Source organism: Neolamprologus brichardi, chromosome 19 (assembly GCF_056152115.1).
Source record: "Neolamprologus brichardi isolate AB-2024 chromosome 19, ASM5615211v1, whole genome shotgun sequence".
Lineage (NCBI taxonomy): Eukaryota > Metazoa > Chordata > Actinopteri > Cichliformes > Cichlidae > Neolamprologus > Neolamprologus brichardi.
Window position 1 is genome coordinate 14,469,280 of NC_142122.1, and position 19,490 is coordinate 14,488,769.

Genomic DNA, 19,490 nt, shown 5'->3' on the forward strand with positions numbered 1-19,490 from the left:
TGTTTCCTAGCAAAATTTAAAGAAATCGGGGGTGGCTTGAGAATTTTGCACAGTATCGTACTTATATATTATTTAATATGTTGACAGGATCTTTCAGAATTGATGGATATCATGTTTAATGAACATAGCTGCTTATACCTGAATATTTAACCACTGAGCCTTATCCCTCTGCATTAAGATTATACGACCTGATGCAATCACTTTTAGATGTATTTATTTAATATTTTTTAACAAAACTGCAGGCTGAAAAACTGTTAACCCTTCCATTTGTCACCCACAAGAGACTTTACAGTGACTTTAAATAGATTTTGCATACACAAAAATAAATCATAGGGATACATCGGGTTACATAGCTTTAGGAAAGATAAATAAACAATAAGAATAAGAGGAATAATCAACTTTAACATCAAATATAAATACATTCATAAGACTCTTCCGTGTGCTTACTAAGCTTTCATTTTAAAACCTTTCTGTGAAACAAAGGAGCCCCTCAGCCCAGACAAACAATGACTGGCATTGCTAACTATGCTATGTGGAAATCCAGTCCCATCAGGATACATGTTTTTCTGCAAACCTCTTCCACTCATCTGGCTGTATGACAGGCGATCTATTTTTCTTTCCTTCACCTCTCCACTGGTGAGGTCGAGACATTTCATCTCAGGCACTTTCTGAAATCAAGAGGTTGTTGACTGAAGAGCACAAACATGACATTTTTTCACATAATATAGCCTCCTGTCTACCCTTACATTCTCTACAAACTGTACATCGTTATTTGGAGGCCTTTTCTCATTTCTTATATCTAGTTTTATTAGAAGAATAGTGCAACACTTTGGGAACTTACTAGTTTTCTTGCTGGAAGTTTCATAAGAAGATCAATATCACTTACGTTTCTGACAGCTACAGCCAGCATCCAGTCATTTTAGCATTAAGATTGGAAGCACAGGAAAAAAGTACCTACCATTGCCTCTAAAACAAAATGTTTTTCTCAAATATTTATCTCCCTCCTTCAACGCAAATATAAAAGTGACCAGAAAAAGAAATTCTTGAATTTCAGTGCTTCTTAAATTAGGATGTTACAGAAAGTCACTTTTACCTCAAACTGTCACATAACCTGACCTGATTTGATTTGTACAAGCTGGACCAGATCAGTCAGACTCACAAATGTGGAAAAAAGAAGAAAAAAACTTGACATACTTTCTTCTCATGTTTAAGTGCAAAATGTTTCTTAATTCCAGTCCTGGGTCAAGTAGAATTAATCGGTTTTTGTCCAGTGTGTCTGACAGTAAGCCTGTCTCACAACATTATGGTTATATGTTAATATCATTTTTTTTTAAATGAGTGAAGCACTGCAGGAATGTTCAGTCAGCATAAGGAAGTCGACATAGACAACAGGACCCAAATTGGACCGCGACACCACAGCCTGGGGTTTACATTCTTATTCAGCCTTACTGGCTGACTGTGGGCTGTGTCACTGTTTTCGTTCAGTGGTAAGAATCAGAAGATTTTAAACATGAAACATCAAAAGTGTTGACACAGAGTGCCAAAACAGCAGTCTAACAATTTTGTAGCTGGTGCATTTATATATACTTTTCCAAAGCCAAATATTTTGGTGAAAAAATTAAATATGCTGTCACTACACGTGTTACACTTAAGTTCATTATCAACATTGTTGTGTCATGCTTAAAGAAGATTTTTTTTGTCTGGGACCGCCTCATCTTTGAGTTTGCGTATATAAATAGTCATAGACAATGCTGGAGGTGAAGGTGGGTTGCCAAGATGCTTGGAGGTGCACAGCATAAGCATGCATGCTAAAGCAGCTTGAACTAACTTTTTCAATTGGATGTGCAGCTGACCTCAACTTTGTGTAAACCTAAACTAAACCACTTGTTCAATAAATAAAGAGCATTTCCTAAATATTTAAAAAGAAAACTTAAGTCAGTCAGCAACACACTCCCTTCTTGTTGAAATTTAGTTGTATGTAAATGTAATTTCTAGCTGACACGGTTGCTCTCAGATGGAACGAGGCCTTAAAATAGACACAGTGTTAGTTTAGTCAGTGTAAGAAAAAGAATCATACCAAAAGCTAATCTAAAGGTTCTTGCCTTGCCGTCATGTAAATTTCCTACGATTCACAGTACTGTCCAGTGTCGTCCTCTGAAAATGGACACAAAGGTAAGCTGTTTGGCCCAGGTCTGGAAATATCTTGTAGTAATCATGTTGGTTAAGACAAGAGTAGGATGCTTTTATAAAAATTACCGCCAATAAACCCATAAAATATGAACATTATATGTATGTACAACAAGGGTTTCACAAAGGTTTCACAAAGTCTTTTTAACCTGATAAACACTGCGGAAATAGACATTTCCTCATGTTTTAAGGCAAACAGTAATCATGGACAAGTTCTGATTTAGTGATGCACAAACTGAGAGTCCAAGCTGTCGCTTTCCCTTTTCTACTTTGAAGAGTGAGCTTTTTATAGTAATAAGTAACATAAAGATTATGAAACATTTTGTACATGTTGACAAATTCATGAAAGGCTTTATGAAGTTTCAAAGCTGCATCTGAGTGAGTAAAATATGCTTCTCGGTTCTTCTTTTTCTATATGGATGGCCTTTAAAGGTGGAAGTGATAATTTAAACACTTACAGGATAACGACGCTGCTTTTAACTAATTTAAGTAACAATTTAAGTATTCTTCCGTGGTTTGATGTTCGGCACAATGTCAAGTGTAACCATTATGGATTCATTTCAGCACATTAAACTGATATTATACCATTTATAGACTCAGTTTTGACCTGTAAATGTACAAGCATACAACCTAAAACTCTGCATGTATTTAAATTTCAGGAATAATAGTCTCCGTAAATGTCGTCCTGTCAATACTTTGCAAACACTGATGACAAATACAGTCTTAAAGTGAACATTAAATCAATCGGAATAACATTTTCTTCCTTTTGTCTGTTAAAATCTCATAGAAATGGAAATTTGTTGTGTTAAAAAACAATAAAACAGCAAACCAAAAGCTCATTTTTACTTACAATTTGAACTGTTATCCCATGGATGTAAAACAGAACAATAAATCATAATTCATTTAATAAAAACATTTGTAAAGTATTATTCAAAAATGTCCACTCTGCCTGCTGTTTTAAGTCCACGTGTTAGTGAAAGCTCTCATCTTTTCAGTCTCTCGACTTTGCTTCATGCATTTATATACAAGTCAAAATGACCAGAAATTCTGGATAATTTTACCTGTAAAGGGAGAGGAACAAGCCAGTTTCTTATAGTCTCAGCTGTTTGAAGTGATGCAGGACTGGTGCCATATGGCAACAGCACAGTTCAGCCTCTTCCTTTCTCCACCCATCTTTTTTTCCTTTTCAGTCAACATAGTGTTGCTGAAGCAGCTCAGATGTGCTCTGCTGTGTCCACTGATGAAGCACAATAAGAGTTCAAGACCTACAAGGTGGTGTAGATGTAGACAAAAATGATGACAACCAAGTTGAGAATGGTCCCAATGATTCCCAGCATGGCCAAGATGGTCTCCTCCTTACTTTCCTTGTCTTGGATTCCCTTTTCCTCATCACTGTAGAGAGTGTTTACCATTTTCCCTGGAAAAGCCTGCAGTTTTCTTCTCAGACCAATCTGGAGCAGGCAGATAAGGAGAAAAGACAAACACAATCCATGTTTTAGTTAATGCAATTGGTTATTCATTTTCCTTGAATAGGGTCCTTGCACAGTGTGTGGTGGACAGTGATAATGGCAATAAAACAGGAAATCTAGTCTTCTGCTGGTGAGGTGTTTGCTGAGGCAACAATAATTTACAATCATTGAAAAACAGAAAGTAAACAAACACCATTCTCCTGTATGCTTTCTCTTTAATACATTAAAAAAGGCTGGAAAGCTAATAACGTCAGATTTTAGAGATAAATAATACAATGGAGGGAAGTAGCTGGAACATTTTAGCTTTAAAGAAAAACAACACAAAGCAGAATGATTTATCTATAATATGTTTTCTTTTGAATGATCTGGATTTTGAATGCTGTCGGGAAATCACAGAAACAAGTAAATACAAATAGTTTAGGAATCTGTCAAAAGAAAACTGTTTAAAATTCAAAGTCATGTTGTTATTAACTCGGCAAATAACAAAATGATTTTGCATTTTGCAAATTTGGACACTGGACAAGCATAACATTCAACCAATTAAACTGATCTTTCTATTCAGGAATGTAAGTATAGAACTTTAATTTGGCATCGTAATCAAAAAACTAATTATAATTTTTACTATTTTTTTCAGCCTTTTTGTAAAACAATACATTTTAATGTCATGGATAACCAGAGTAATTATATAAAACTCATAATTACTATAAAGACCTTCTGCATATTGGTGGATTAACCATTACACAAACATTAAAAATGATTTTGCTAATTTCCAATGCTGTTAAATTTGGACAGCTGTGATAAGCCTTACATTGGGGGGTAGTTTAATGAATTTGCTAAGTACTATATATATATATATATATATATATATATATATATATATATATATATATATATATACACACACATATTTTGCAGGTTATTCCAATATGTTGATATGTTCTTCAAATCTGTGTATAAAAATAACGCAGTTTTGGTACATTTAGGACACGATGCTTTATCCATTTTACAGATATTATTAATGTACTATAAAACATGAATTCAATAGAAGACAGGGGAATTTTACCATAAATAAAATACTAGCTGCTTTGTTCATTGCTAACATCTGGTTAAACCCTTTGTTTGGCTCGTCTTTGAAGCCTGGTGAGTAAAAAAAAAGACAGCAGATATTCCTGCACTAGCCTCTATTCAGCAGTGGTACTTCTTCAACACTGGGACTGCTCTCAAACAAGTTCTGAGTGTGCTAGCGCTCTCAAGTGTGAGTTTTTAGTGCGTGTGTGTATCGATTTGTGTAGCCTAGGGTGCAGTATTAGATACTAGCAGTATGTTTTTAGCCCGTAGGCGCAGCAGCTTGTGCAACTTGGCATCCAAACACCTCTCAGGAGAAAACACTCCTTTTGCGGGTCAGTGGGTTTTATATGTCAAATAACAACAGAAAAGCATGTAACCTAACTAAAAATAAACCTTCTAACAGGAAGCTGTTCCTCTAAGTAAAAAAGCTTTGATGCTCAATAAACTCAATGTTTCTGACTTCCAGAAGGTAGAGGTTAGCTAAAGTTCAACCAAGGTACACAGTGTACCTTGTTGGCTTATGGTCTTTTTTGAAAAGGAACAGACTTGCAATATTAAATACAGGCCTGAATAAACCTTTATTATTTGTGTGTGGTAGCACTTCCTATTTGGATCAAAGCACACTGCCAAAACAAAACATCAGATTAGATTTACATTGTATTTACGTTTGCGTGTTTATTGCTTTTTGTGCTTGAAAAAAAACTAATTCACAACATCCATGTTAGCAGATATTTATACTTTTGACTGCCATCAACTTCGTCAAATAAGAGGTCATTTGGTGAGCGCAATGGTTGGTGTTTATTCGTTGGGTTGAATCGGTTTTACACACAGACGTTTTACTAAAGTTAATCACTTATAATCCACAACTATTATGGCTAAATTACAGAGTTTGTTTTCCTCTAAAAATAATTTATGTGTCCTCTTAAAGGAACTTTGGACAAAGAAGGTTTTATATCAGTGTTGTAAGCACTGTCCTTTTTTCTCTGACTTGCATTCTGTGACAGTTTGGCTGAGAAAAAAAAAGACCTTGGCAGAAATCATCACCTGCCAGGAATCACTTACAGTATGTCAAAGTCTGTAAGGCTGATGTACTACAAAGAGAGAGAATCCGGGGGAGATTAAACTGAGTTGATTACAGTAAGATAAAGTCAGATTTTTTCATTTTAAGAGGTTCAGTTCAGTGCACTTGCTACTGTAAAAAAGTTGGATTTTATGGACCAAAAAAGTATGCATGAATGATTTTTTTGTGGGTTTTTTTGTGTGTGTGTGGGGGGGGGGGGGGGGGGTGTACTGTATGTAAGGATTACCTGTGGGGGGGGGTTAAAATGCCTTTCATAAAGTAAATGTCACATAACGTTTGCTGCAGGACTTTTTATAAGACCATCAAAATGATTGTCTTTTCTAAAGCAGAACATCCCACATGGATACTCTGAATTGCTGCAATCATCCACACACTGTACAGTCTGCTCTTGACGTACATAAAAATACGTCATGCTCGGTTTCTATGTTAAATTCATCCTCCTCCCCTGACCTGTTACAATGGGATTTGATTGCCTCTCCCGGGGAGCACTATAAACAGGGCTTCCCTCAACCTGAAAGGAGATCTTTGTGTGGCGCGTTGGATGTGCCCTCATGCATAAAGAAGCCTGCTCGCTACTGATATAAACATTCTCAGCAAAAAAAAAAAAAAAAAAAAAAACAGGAGAGAAATGTGCCTGAGGATGATGAGGGAGAAGAAAGGGGAGGCAGATGAGGTGGTCGTGGAAGTGGTGGTGAGTACGAGGTTCCAGGCTCTGCCAAAACCTGTGTATTAAGTAAAGAGCTTCACCGAAAGGTACAGCTGTGCATAGCGCAGCAAAACCCTCTGGATGCCTTCCAGTGAATCCTCATTCAACAGCTCCAGTCTGTACAGCCATCAACCAAGAGCGTTCTGTTTCAAGAGGCAGCCGGTGCTGGCATCGTGCGATGTGCTATAATCATTAACTGCCCATAATGACTTCCTCTGTCTGTTTAACACTAAGGCCGGGCAGCGTGTTTTAGAGCTCTATCATTCAGAACAAGCATGAAACAGAAGTCATTAACAGTATACACGTGCTGAGGTTAATATATATAAATAAGAGATTATCATCGGGATCAGTTTCTAATTCTCTTGATTATTTTTGACTGTGCACTAAGGCGCAGGGCATTCAATATTTCAGAGCTGATTTCTATTTTTATACTCAAGCTCATTTTATGTGATTATAAAATGTTAACGTCTTCACTTTTGTCTCTGTAATTAATCCGAGCAGGTCTGTCACTGGCAGGGCCACTTAGGGTCCCGACATTATCCAACGTTATAAAAGCAGCATCTCTAGATCAACAAATTTTCCTTCAAAATTTGAAGCATCATTTTGGGAGGGGTTTTTTTTTCTGTTTTCATAGCAAACTCAAACCTTGCTCTTCAGTCGTGCACAGCCAGATACACAGTTGTATAGAAAGAACAGACAGACACACAGACAGGAACAGAAAGAGGAAAAATAGCAAGAATCCATACCTGGGACAACAAATCTGGACGCTCCTGCTACACCTAACAGAAGCTAACATCCTCAGATTAGATCAGTGAAGAGTAAAACCTTTTGCCACTTGAATAATCCCGAGCATGTCAAACAACTCCAGATGCTAACCGAGTCTGACAGGCAGAGTCGCTTTTGGCATTGTTTTAAAATGGAATTAAATCAAACGGCTCCCAACCCCTCCCGAGTGTGTATGTATACACACGTGCGCACACACGCGCGCATACATGGGTTTGACACCCATCACACGCTGACAAAAAAACACAAAAACTAGTGAGCGTCATGTAGAGAACAAAAACTGTTTAACAGCGAATGAATGTAGACCAATCAAGAAAGAGGAAGAGTGACAGAGAAAGAAAATCAGATGAAATAGTTTCTCAAGTGAGCGTGACCCATTTTCCGTAACCTGTACTCATTGTTTTGTGAGTGAGAAGAAATTGGCAGGCCTATTTTTGAACTGACAACATTAAATTTGCTTTTTTTTTTTTCTTTTTTTTTTTATTTCACACACTCAGGAAGTCACATACCAAAGTGAGAAACAGGAAAGTTTCTGCGTTTTCATGGCTTGTTATGTAATTGGCCTCTCCATACCATGCTTTGAAAAGCTGGAATGCTTTATTTTGTAATTATTTTTAAGAAATGTAAAGATTTTTTTACCTCTTTAACCCATTTATTAAATATTTAAACTTGATAACACTATAGATGAGGTGCAACTCCAAAGCTATTAACTATTAAGGTGATTTTTCATAGCAAAGGTACAGAGACAAAAAGACAATAGTTCAATTGTTATTCAAGATTCAAGGGGTCTCTGGTACCCTTAGTCAATATTTCATGCAAAGAACTCTGAGCCTGTAAAATCTAACATTTATAAAGAATATATCATGCTGCATAATAAATTCCTAGTCATGCACTGTTGTGGAGTAACTGCAGTGAAATTGTTTGTAGACAACTTCCAGATGTAAATCCTTTTGAGTTTAATGGTTTAGAATGAGAGTGGAACTGCAACAGACTTACCTTGCAAAGCATCAGGAATAACATAGCATTGGACATGCTGGAAGGGGATGCCTTCCCGTAGTGCACAGACATCCCTGGCCACTAAGGTGAAAGTCGACCCCTCTCATCCTTCTGCTGTTGGGGGTGGAAGCGGTGGACGGGATCCAGAGACTGCTGGCTTGCCTTCCAGGCGGTCCAATTTTAGGGCTCTCTTTAGATGTCGTCTCCTCGAGCGCTGCAGCGTCTCCTCTCCAAATTTCATCTCACTAGTGTGGCCAAGTTCTAGCTGCTGTCACTTTCTCCTCCTCAGCCTTGTGAGAGCTGAAAGTGTGCTGCCCACCTCCTCTCCGCTCTTCCTCCTCTTTCCCGTCTGTTTGCCTCCCCACCTCTGCTTCTCTCTTCTCCTCTTGTTGTTCTTCTTCTTTTTGTCTGTGTGAAGGGATGATGTCAAGTTGAAGAATGGAGTCAGTTGATGGGCAGGATGGGGGTGGGGGGTAACAAAGCTGTTTCATGCGAATATTTCCATCCTCCTTTGTCTTTAATCCGCAAAGCTTACAAAAAAAGAGAGATTTTCGGGCTTGTCTCTCCTTCCAAGACAACTTGTCAACCCTTATTAAAAGCTCATCTTCTCAAGAAAACTTTTACTGCTCAGCGGCATAAGATATGTTTAGCAGACACCTTGGCTTTTACATGATTCATACAAAAATTTCAAAAAAGGATTTTTTTAAAAAGCACCCCCGCTAAAGTGGTGGAAGCCCTGTTTCCTCTACATGATGTGCAACCTAATATACCTTTTCTCCTGCTACGGCGGCTGTGTGTGTTTCCCCAACTAACTGAGCAGAGCGTGAACGTTGGACGGCTATAAGAAAGAGACAGAGGGAGGGGGTAGGGGGTGCTGAGAGGGAACCAGTCGCCTCACACTGACGCTGTCGTGGCTGCTTTCGCTCCACAGGCAAGAGGTATCCCCTGCTCCTTTCCCATCGCACATATTAATGCAGCCACGGTTGCTCGGCAACCGACTCAGGGGAGTCACACACCGCCTGACGACAAGTAGCGTTTGTGACAGGGGCCGTGATGAGGGGTAAGGGTCTCCTCCAGTGTGTTTTGGGGAGAAATTTCTGTGTGCGTGTGTGTAGAGTGTGCTGTGTAAAATAAAGAAAGCCGGCCAGCGGTCGGCGTGTGTGTCAAGTGATTATTTTCTGTGTTTTGTGTGTATGCAAAACACAAGCTCCTGTCAAAGTTGGACAGGGGAGCGAGAGAGTTGGTGTCTGATTGAATAATGTAGCTATTCATGCAAGAGTCTAAGCGTGTGAAAAAGGAGAGGTGTGCTACTTTTAATGCCAGGCATATGTATGTATTTAAAGCCTGCATTTAACCAGGTTTTTACTGTAGATTGTTTTCATCAGTAAGTGTAAATCTTGGGAAAGTGGAAGTTTTTCATGGTAATTGTTAACAGTAATGAACCAAAAGGCTGTATATAAGAAGTTTAAAGTCTTATTTATTTATTTATTTATTTTTTATTTGAAAGTTTTGCTACCTTGTGATTGATGAATGAGGGAACCTCAGAATGAAGGGTTGCCATTCCCTAAATTCTATCCTGCTTCTTTTTTTTTTTTTACTTATGTTTGCAGCCAGAGCAATTAAGAGGCCATTAAGAGAAAAAAAGGAACTTGTGCATTGGTTTTGAATTTTAGATGCAGAAGCTATGCCCATCTTTTATATACAGTCTGTCAGTTGAACCATATTAGCACTGTCCTTTGTGGGTATGGAGAGTCAGGACGATGGCAGCTGTCCTTCTGTTGGAGTTGAAACTACTCTATAGAAAAGTCTTATGTAATAAGTCTTAAAGTCAATTTTAACATTAAATTCAGGTTCAGTTCTTCTTCTGGTCTCGTCTCGATGCTAGAGTTCCATATTTTTACATGTTGTGGCTAAAACTGCAGTCTTCACTGAGACCGTGTTGTGATATAAAACTGAGGCTCCTTGCAGAGCATGCTAATAAGCTATTCTCTCTAAATGTTTATGCAATCTGGCTCTACATATTTCTCAGCACCAGCACTGTGAACACGTCAGTTGTATTGTCAGTTAACACATTTAAAAATTATGAAAACACAGAGATTATGTAGGTTCAGGTTTAACGGCTATCACTTGTGAGTGTGTATATTTGTGTTAGACAATGATTTGTTCACATGCATTGTTATGCACGCAGTAAAAACATATATCTGCTTGTGCTCAAGTGTGTGTGTGTGTGTGTGCGCGCGTGCGTGTGTGTGTGTGTGTGTGTGTGTGTGTGTGTATTTCCTCATCCTGAAAATCCACAACTTATACTGCCTTTGGACATCCGTGACACAGCGCCGGCGACAGGAGCGCATAATGGATACACTGATCAAACGTGAATAACCTCCGGGACATTTAATGTGGAATCTGACACCAGGATGACGGACCTTCCCTGAGTGATCCGTCCCATCCCTTCCTCTCCCTCTGTTCCCATTTTCTCACTTCACCTCGGCCAGAGGGAAGGACACAGTCTTTCAGCGTTTGAACTGAGAGTAAAAAGACTTATCCCTATGCCTTTTAGAGTAAGTGACTCACCGAGGACATGCCACCCATTGCTAATTTAAAGAAATAGGCAGTTTTACTACTTGAATATTTATAGTTGCTCATCAATTTACATTTCGGCCTTTGGCTTTCTGCAAGTGATATATCTTGCAAGTAAAGAGGACAGAATAAATGTTGCATCTTAATAAGTTTCGTAATGACTTTTGGGATCCCATCCTGCTTTTGTTTTTATTACTGTGGAGAGTGAAGATGTTTCAGATGTTTCTTTCAGCATTTTCCATTCCCCTAATTCTTAGAGGTAGAAACAATTTGAGAAATTAACAAAAATATCTTGAACGACGTAGAGTGTAGTGAACGGTTTATATTTCAGCAACATTGCAGGAAATTCAGAAGAGAAAATTAAATAAAATACTTGGGAAATAGATTTTTATTTGTACAATATTTCATTACGTGGATGAGTTTGGCTGCTAATGGAAATGTTTCGAATGTGAAACAGCCAAGAAATTAGTTTAGGCTTGACGTTGCTTTGCACATGAAATGACCCGGAATGGACAGCAATAAAAATGGAAATGTAAAGAAAACATTCCCTCCAAAGTGAAACCACCGGTGTGCATAATTTTACTGCCGACTCTCTGTCCCTCCGTGCTTCAAGATTAACTAACTTAGACTGTCGTTGCCTGCGTGGGTATTTATAACAATTAATCAGGGCCCATCGAATTTGTTTTTGTCATCTGTTTGAATCCCACTGCATGATGATCATCTCTGGTCTCACATCAATTTCCATTCAAACAAGCAAACATCAGACTGTGCACAGCCTCAGGCAGTTGTACTCATCTAAACTGTTATTAAGCAGTGTGTGTCTTCACTCTTTACACCGTCCACAGAGTGAACTGACAGTGTTTAATCCTCCAGTCAGCTCAATGTCCCATTGTTTAAGCTGCGGTACGAATAACTTTGTGTTAGCGATGGACTGAATAATTATTAGTGTTCATATCCACTTCAATTCTACAATGATTTGAAGCTATGAGCGTCACACACTTGCTGCTTTCAACTTTGCTTTGTTTCAACAATATAAAGTCTATTAAACCAATGACACTTCATTAGGTACACAGGTTCAAATGTTCGTTAATGCAAATATCTGATCAGCCAGTCACATGGAAGCATTTAGCCTTCAAGACGACCTCCTGAAGTTCAAACTGAGCATCAGAATGGGGAAGAAAGGAGATTTAAGTGACTTTGAATGTGGCACTGTTCTTGATGCCAGGTGGACTGGCACGTAACGATCTCTAGGGTATACAAAAAAGAGAAAATATCCAGTGAGTGGCAGTTCTCTGGGTGCTTCATTGATGCCAGAGGTCAGAGGAGAGTGGCAGACGGCTTTGCAATGAATCAAAGGTAACTGTCACACAAATAACTACTCAACAGAACCAAGTTATGCAGAAGAGCATCTCTGAATGCACAACATCTCACACCTTGATGCAGTAGGGATACAACGCAAAAAGGTGCCATTCCTACAATTCATATGTTCATTCAACAAAATTGGAGAAGAAAGATTGGAACATTGGGGAAAAAAAACATTGTTCTGATGAGCCTCCATTTCTGTTGTGACATTTAGATGTTAGGGTCATCTTTTAGGGTACATGGCATGAAAGACATCCCGCCTTGTATGGTTCAGGCTGCTGGTGGTCTTACAGTGCAAAGGATATTTTTGTGGCTTACTTTGGACCCCTGAGGATGGTCACAGCGTACCTGAGTATTGCTGCTCACCATGTCCATATCTATGACTGTAGGTTATCAATCTTCTGGTTTGGTTTTTTGAAGATGACATTGATGTCATTGTACTCAAGTGGCCTTCACAGTCACCAGATCTCAGTCCAGTAGAGCACTTTTAGGATGTGGTGGAGCATTCAATTTACATCATGTGCAACTGACAAATCTGCAGCAACTGCTATAACAACAGAAAAGATGGGCATAGCCTCCATGATCCAGTACAGGGGTGAGCAATCTCAGTCCACGAGGGCCGGTGTGCCTGCAGGTTTCAGATCTCACCTTGGGTCAACACACCTGAATCACATGATTAGTTCGTTACCAGGCCTCTGGAGAACTTCAGGACATGTTGAGGAGCTAATTTAGCCATTTAAATCAGCTGTGTTGGTTTGAGGACACATCTAAAACCTGCAGGGACACCGGCCCTCGTGGACTGAGATTGCCCACCCCTGATCCAGTAGGTCTGACTGTAAAAGCAATCACTCATTGACTGATTGATGTAGTTGACAACTTGTTAGCCAATGAACATGTGTTTTTATACAACATAGATTTCTTTATTGGCATAACAAAGACTGGCAAAGGTTTTTGTTTAATTTGATCCCAAAATTAATGACTGAGCCCATAAATGTGGGAGGAAAATGTTTGCATTTTCCAATAGACTTCTACAGGACCAAAGGTGTTTTTGCAACTCCAATTATCGCCATCAGGTGGCCTTCAGACAGATGGGTGATGCTATCACATCAATATGGATCAAAATCTCTGATAAACACCAGCTGAACCTAAGCTCTGAAGAATTAAGGCAGTTCTGAAAGAAAAGGGGACATTCAACCTGGTACTAGCAAGGTGAAGCTAATGAAGTGCACAAAATAAGCCAGAGGTTTGTGAACAGAGTAGGGCATTTAACTGCTAAAGAGATCTTTTCCCAGGGTTCAGCCGAGACTCACACGGATGCACACTGATTAAACTCATTAGGTGAATTGAAACACAATTAATACACATAATGTTGCCAAATGTTTTTTGGATGACTAAATAAAACGACCTAAAATGCAGTTTTAAAGTGTACGTTCAAGTGCCCCCAAAGTTAATTAAGGCATATTCAGCTATTTAAGTAAAGGTTTCACTTTCACACAGAAAGAAATGACACTGGCAAGTGAAAATAGCAGAGGGTATCATAGCGTTATCTTTTATGTAAAGTCCGCTTCAGACTTCAAACACACAAAGCTTTGAGAGCTCACTTTTATTAATACCATGCAGTAAAATACTCCAGCTTCAATTGCATGAGGCAGACCTAAGGACACAAAGACCTTGTTGCAAATTGTTGTGAGAACATATCTCACCCACACGAGCTTAATGTTCTTAGTGTTTTGTTTTAGATTCAAGGTTAAAGCTAATGGAATCTGAGGGTCCTCACAATCGAGATTAATGGAGAAGTAATCAGCAATTAAAGCCTTTAGTTTTTTTCCTTCACCGCTTCTGTTTTTCTCTGTTTGTATTCACTTGTTCAACCTGTGCCTTCCAATTTGTCCTTCAGTGAATGCAGCTCAGTGCTGCCATCTCATTAATTATTGAGGAGCCAGAAAGTTGCTGTATGAACAAAGGTTTCTACAAACACTGAACACGCCACATATCAGTCCATATCAAAGTCCGAAAGCTTCAGATTTCGGAAGAAATGTAGAAAAAAATTTAGTCCAGTAAACCTTTTCTATTGGTGTCAGAAATCCTTGAAGAAACATCAAACACTAGCAGGTTTGAAAAACCACAAAATGTTGGCTGGGCTTAAAAGAAGGATGTCTAGATATCTTCACTGCTCTTCAGTCTCCACTCTTGCTTTTGTCTTTCTTGCACAGTAAAGAGGAAATTCTGAAATTTAAGTGCAAACGTAGGACCGCATGTTTAAAGAACAGAGTAAGGCAGTATCACGGCAGCTATTAATCCTAATTAGAAGAGAACATGACAGTAGCATATGGGTGTCCTCTAGTCAGAGAGCCTATTATCCCAGTCCTTTGCGTGTTGGTCATACAGATGCCAGAACAAGTGACATAAAAATTCAAACTTTGAATCATGTTTTATTCCCTCATTCTCTGAGAAAGATGGATGGGTCGCAAGCAGAGGCCGGACAATGTAAAAGCATTCCTGTTGAACCCTGCAGTAACCTCAAATTGATGCTGTGTGTAGCCTAAAGAATGCAAAATGACAAGAAAAGCCATTAAAGATTAATTTCAAAAGTTTTGTGATGTATTTTCTCCTGCCCGGGTGCTCAAAACGTCTGATAGAATAAAAAAATGGAAAATGCTTGACCTACAGAAAAAAAAGCCAAATCGCTACTAGTAGTAATGCTTTTAAGCTTGATTGGTCAAAGCTTGCTTACTTCTCATTGGCATTTTCATTCAATTATTTCATTGTGCAGCTTCATAATTAAATCAGATCCTATATATTCATTGGAAGTCTGATTTGGCCCCTAGGTCAAGATTTTATCCTCCACATATGGCTTTGAATGAAAAAATTATGTATCCCATTTAAAATGATGGATGTGGTGCAAATGTTACAATTAGGAGCACAACATTTCAATATGAATAAAAAATAATGGTTTACCTGGAACAGTACCACAGACTTAATTATTTATTCCATCAATGTACACATTCATTTTTTGTTGTTATGACAGAAGTCCTGTCATAACAACAAATCCCTGTCCTGGAAAAAACAAACTGTTCAAAGCATAATTTTTTTGCACAGTTAAAACACTACAGGAAATACTGATTTGATACCAGATGCTGAACTGGCTTGTCAGCTATTTCATTCAGCAATAATGACCTGATGTAATTTATATTTTCCTCACTAAGTATATAACGGGATGGCATAGCTTAAGTCTCTTCTCTTTTTTAATATATATATATTTATATATGCAGTCCAGAGCCAGACTTTTCTTATAATTTTTTTAAGTGGTTTTGACCAATAGTTCTCCAGGCTTTGTAAAGGTTGTTCAAAGTTTTTGACAACTTAGCAAAAAGCCAATTTTAAATTGTATCTTTAGACACTTTGTTACCAGTGGCCATATAAACATGCCAACAAAAACACAGTTTAGTTTTTTTTGTATCACAATGGTATTTTCCCAAAGTTAGTAGCTGAAAACATGGCATGTCTTGGCATGATGTGCAATATTTTAATATAAATAACATAGGAAGAAATCTAGCAAAGACCTGACACAGGACTTATGAATGCAACAGCTTCCTCTTTCAGCATGACAGTGATCCTAAACAGTCCTCAAATGCAAAAAAAAATACTATCAGACATGGATTGGCCTCCCCATAGCCCGGACTACAACATTACTGAAGCAGTGTGGGATCAGACAGAGAACAGAACAGAAAACAACTACCAACCTAAGAACAGCTTTGAATGTTTTTCAAGAAGCCTGGTGAACTATTCCTGAAGAATCGAGAAGAAAGATTGCCAAAGAACATACAGGAAGAATGAAATTAATCACAAGAATTGCTGACTTTAAAACACATTAGAACTGGGCTCTGTTTTGTGTATACTGACTGTATTTTCGCGTATGTTTGCACATGTTTCAGTTTTGTTAGCAAAATATTAAAAAAATCAGGGGTAACTCAAGACATTTGCATAATAGTGTAGCATGATACAAAGTTGGGATTTTTGTCATTTTAAATTGTGATTTTGTACAATAAATGTAACATATTTACCTGTTGAAGTCATCCATATTTTTATTTACCTATAAAAAAAACTGTTACAGGTAACCATCTACCAGATTTTTGTCCCCATGAAATATATTTTTTAAACTTCCCCAAACACACTGGTGTGTTTTTCTCCCAAGTAGCTACATGTTAGTCTCAATGAACACCAATCCATCCATTTTCTTCTGCTTATTCAGTTAAGGGTCAGAGTTGGGCTGAAGCATTTCCCAGCTGTCACAGGCTGAGAGGTGGGGGACACCCTGAACAGGTCGACAGTCTGTTGCAAGGCAGTGAACATCTGCTCAGGTAGTGAGATAGCCGAGGACAGCCTCAGTGGCTTGGAAGCGTTCGTGTTTGAATTTGTGGGTGAAAAGGACAAAAACAACATCAAAGTGAAATCCAGATAAAGGTCTGGTTGTAAGTGCATCAGCTGTGAAGAGCTCTACTGCAAATTTGAAGAAGAGCCTGCAAACCAAGCATAGCTCCACAATGCTGGGGGTGAAATAGGGTGATAATGAAAGTGATGCTACAGCTACTAAATTGCAACAGCTATATTTAAGTTAGCCTAAAGGTGACTCTACAAGGGAAATCCATGAGTTACCAACATCAACTTGCTAACACATGAGCAAGAAGTAGTAGACTTTTTTTAGTAGTCTTACCATGCTCCAAGTTACTTTTAAAAGTCACAACACCCACAACACAACAACCTGATGCTTAGACATAGAGAGTGGCATAACACCTTAACCGTAAACACCTTAAAAACCTGTACATGGCTACACCCCTTAAAAGCAATCCCATCTATAAAGCACAGATAAACACGTGCATCTCTCTCGATAACAAACAATCACAAACCTTTGTTTTCGTCTCTGTCTGACCTTATCAGCCTTTCTCTAAAGGCTAGCCTAATATCCTCAGAGCCTAAACCCAGACGTACATCAAAAACCTGTGAGCCTGTGCACATGAAAGACTGTTTTTCGAGAGCTGCTCATCATCAGACTGCAACACTCGATGCTTTCACTTTATTCTCAGAACATGAAAAAGAAGAGTGCACATGGTAGCACATCCTGAGACACTGAAGCCTCAGCACACGCAGGAACAATTCCTAAAAGTTTTCTTCTAATGGAAATGCATTAAAATGTATTTCCCTTTATAGGTGCATGTATATAAATAGTCCTTTCAGTCTAAGCCAAAACTATAACGTCTGTACTCCTCCACCACAAACAAAACCTCCTTATCAATCAGCATGAGTCTTGGGATAAAAGGACACGAGGCACTCAGCTTTGATGTTAAGCTCGTTGAATATTGTTGTCAATTTTCAAAGTCAGTTATGGAGGCCATCTTTGTTTGCCAGCGGGCACGCGCTACATTATGACTTTAACAGATACGGTAAGCAACATCTGGCTTTGTGAGAAGTTCTTCTAGCATTTACGCATGTGTGAAATATTGCGCATATCTGCTGTCATATTCCAAACTGATGTAGACGGTGCGCATAAACGTCCTGTGAATCTTGTGAGTACAAACGACTCAATCAATGAGTATCAAATTGCTAAAATGTCATAATACCACCAGCTGCTGGTAGAAAATAGCCTGTAAATTAATCAGCCTAATAACTTTGAGGCAGCTGATTAATAGAAGAAAAACTAGACAAAAGCAGCCTCCTTACTGGCTTTACTTTGCTGAGAAGAGTTTCTCTAACAGCTCTCGTGTCTTGTGGGGCTCTGATGGTACAACAGAAGGTGCAGTAATAAATCATGTGTTTCATTGCAAAGCATCATAATAGCTCACGGGTTATTCAATATTGAAATGCTGAGGCCTGAATGAGAATGTAGAGAAGAGTCTTTGTTTGTCTTTGAAATCAATGTTTGCCAAACATGAGTTTGATACTCGGGTGGATTTTTCACCAGCATCAGGGCGTGTTTTACTCAACAAATCCCCCATTTAAAGTCTCACATATAGAAATGCAATAAAAATCACCTTCTTTAAGAAAACTGGCCTTAAGCAATTAAATAATAAGGATAACAATCAAGGACAGAGAGGCATTAGCATGGCTAAGAAGCATCCTCCACATCAAGTGATTATTTTTTCTCCCCAACTTAGATAACTAGGCTAAGTAGGACACTGTGGAACTGAGAAATAGATCATTATCTCACTGGAAAAAAAATAATGTGTTGAGAAATTATTCTGGCAATTCAGAAATACAAAAGCCTCTTTTATGTTTGGTCTTCTGAGTAGTGACAATGTGATGTTCATCTTGTGCTGTGCACCCTGTTTCAGAAGCCTGGAAAAATGTTCTGGGGTAACTCTCTGGTCCTGCTAACAATGCAGCCTGTGCCCTATTTCGACACGCTAATGCATGCATTTATTGTTGTACGGGTGATGATTAGACTGTTGAAAAGCACATAGAGATTTTGAAAAGACGTGTTGATACATCTGTCTTTTTCTGAAATGGTTACAAGCCCGTCTGCCAAGTCTGTCTGACGAATCATGCATTTGGTGGGAGATATTAACATATTGAACACAGGGATATCTAGCCAAGGGATTACAGCAACAAAATCCTGCATGGATCCGATAGAGGTATTAAAAATGAAATAAGAAAATCGCAGCCCTGCATCAATCTGTTCTGTTTTGCTCCCCTAACTGCGGGTGATTTAGGCGGTTTAGCAATAGTACTGATCCAGCCTCAAGATAAGTCTTCCACTCGCTCACCCTCAATTTTTTTCACACACACAAGAGAAAAAAACATCTTTGAATCTTCAGAGTTTTTAGTCAATACTACATACTTGCTGTATGCAAGGTCAGTATCCAGTAACTTACAGTACTATTATCAAGTTTTATGTTGAAGGGGGATGTCAAACATAAAGCCTGGGGGCTAGAATCAGCCCAACAAAGACTCCAATCTGGTCCGCTGAAAGGCTTTGAAAAATATATGAAGGAGTGCATTGATTTTTACATTTTAATTGGATTTTCATACGTTTTAAAGGTTTTCTTTTTAAAAAAAGACCTCCCCCTTTCCTATTCATACACAAAACTAGGATTTGGGATCATGGAGTTAATTAATCATTAATTAATTAATGAAAGACCAAGGCAGACTTTTAATTCATTTGAAAGCCTGATGCTTAACATTATCCACCCCAGCTGTGAAACTCAGAAACCAGTCTTACTTGTTATCATCTATCGTCCACCTGGGCCTTACACAGAGTTTCTGT

At 38.5% G+C, this 19,490-nt stretch overlaps 1 protein-coding gene across 1 annotated transcript; it reads right to left on the reverse strand.

Annotated features, from left to right (window-relative positions):
- Nucleotides 1-203: 203 nt before the first annotated feature.
- Nucleotides 204-9,081, reverse strand: tunar (TCL1 upstream neural differentiation-associated RNA). The gene is made up of 2 exons (XM_087832901.1): nt 8,291-9,081; nt 204-3,638 (listed from the first exon to the last, which is right to left on the reverse strand). The coding sequence occupies exons 1-2, from the start codon at nt 8,360-8,362 to the stop codon at nt 3,453-3,455; spliced, it is 258 nt and encodes an 85-aa protein (XP_087689027.1). The 5' UTR covers nt 8,363-9,081; the 3' UTR covers nt 204-3,452.
- Between the last annotated feature and the right edge of the window lie 10,409 nt (nt 9,082-19,490).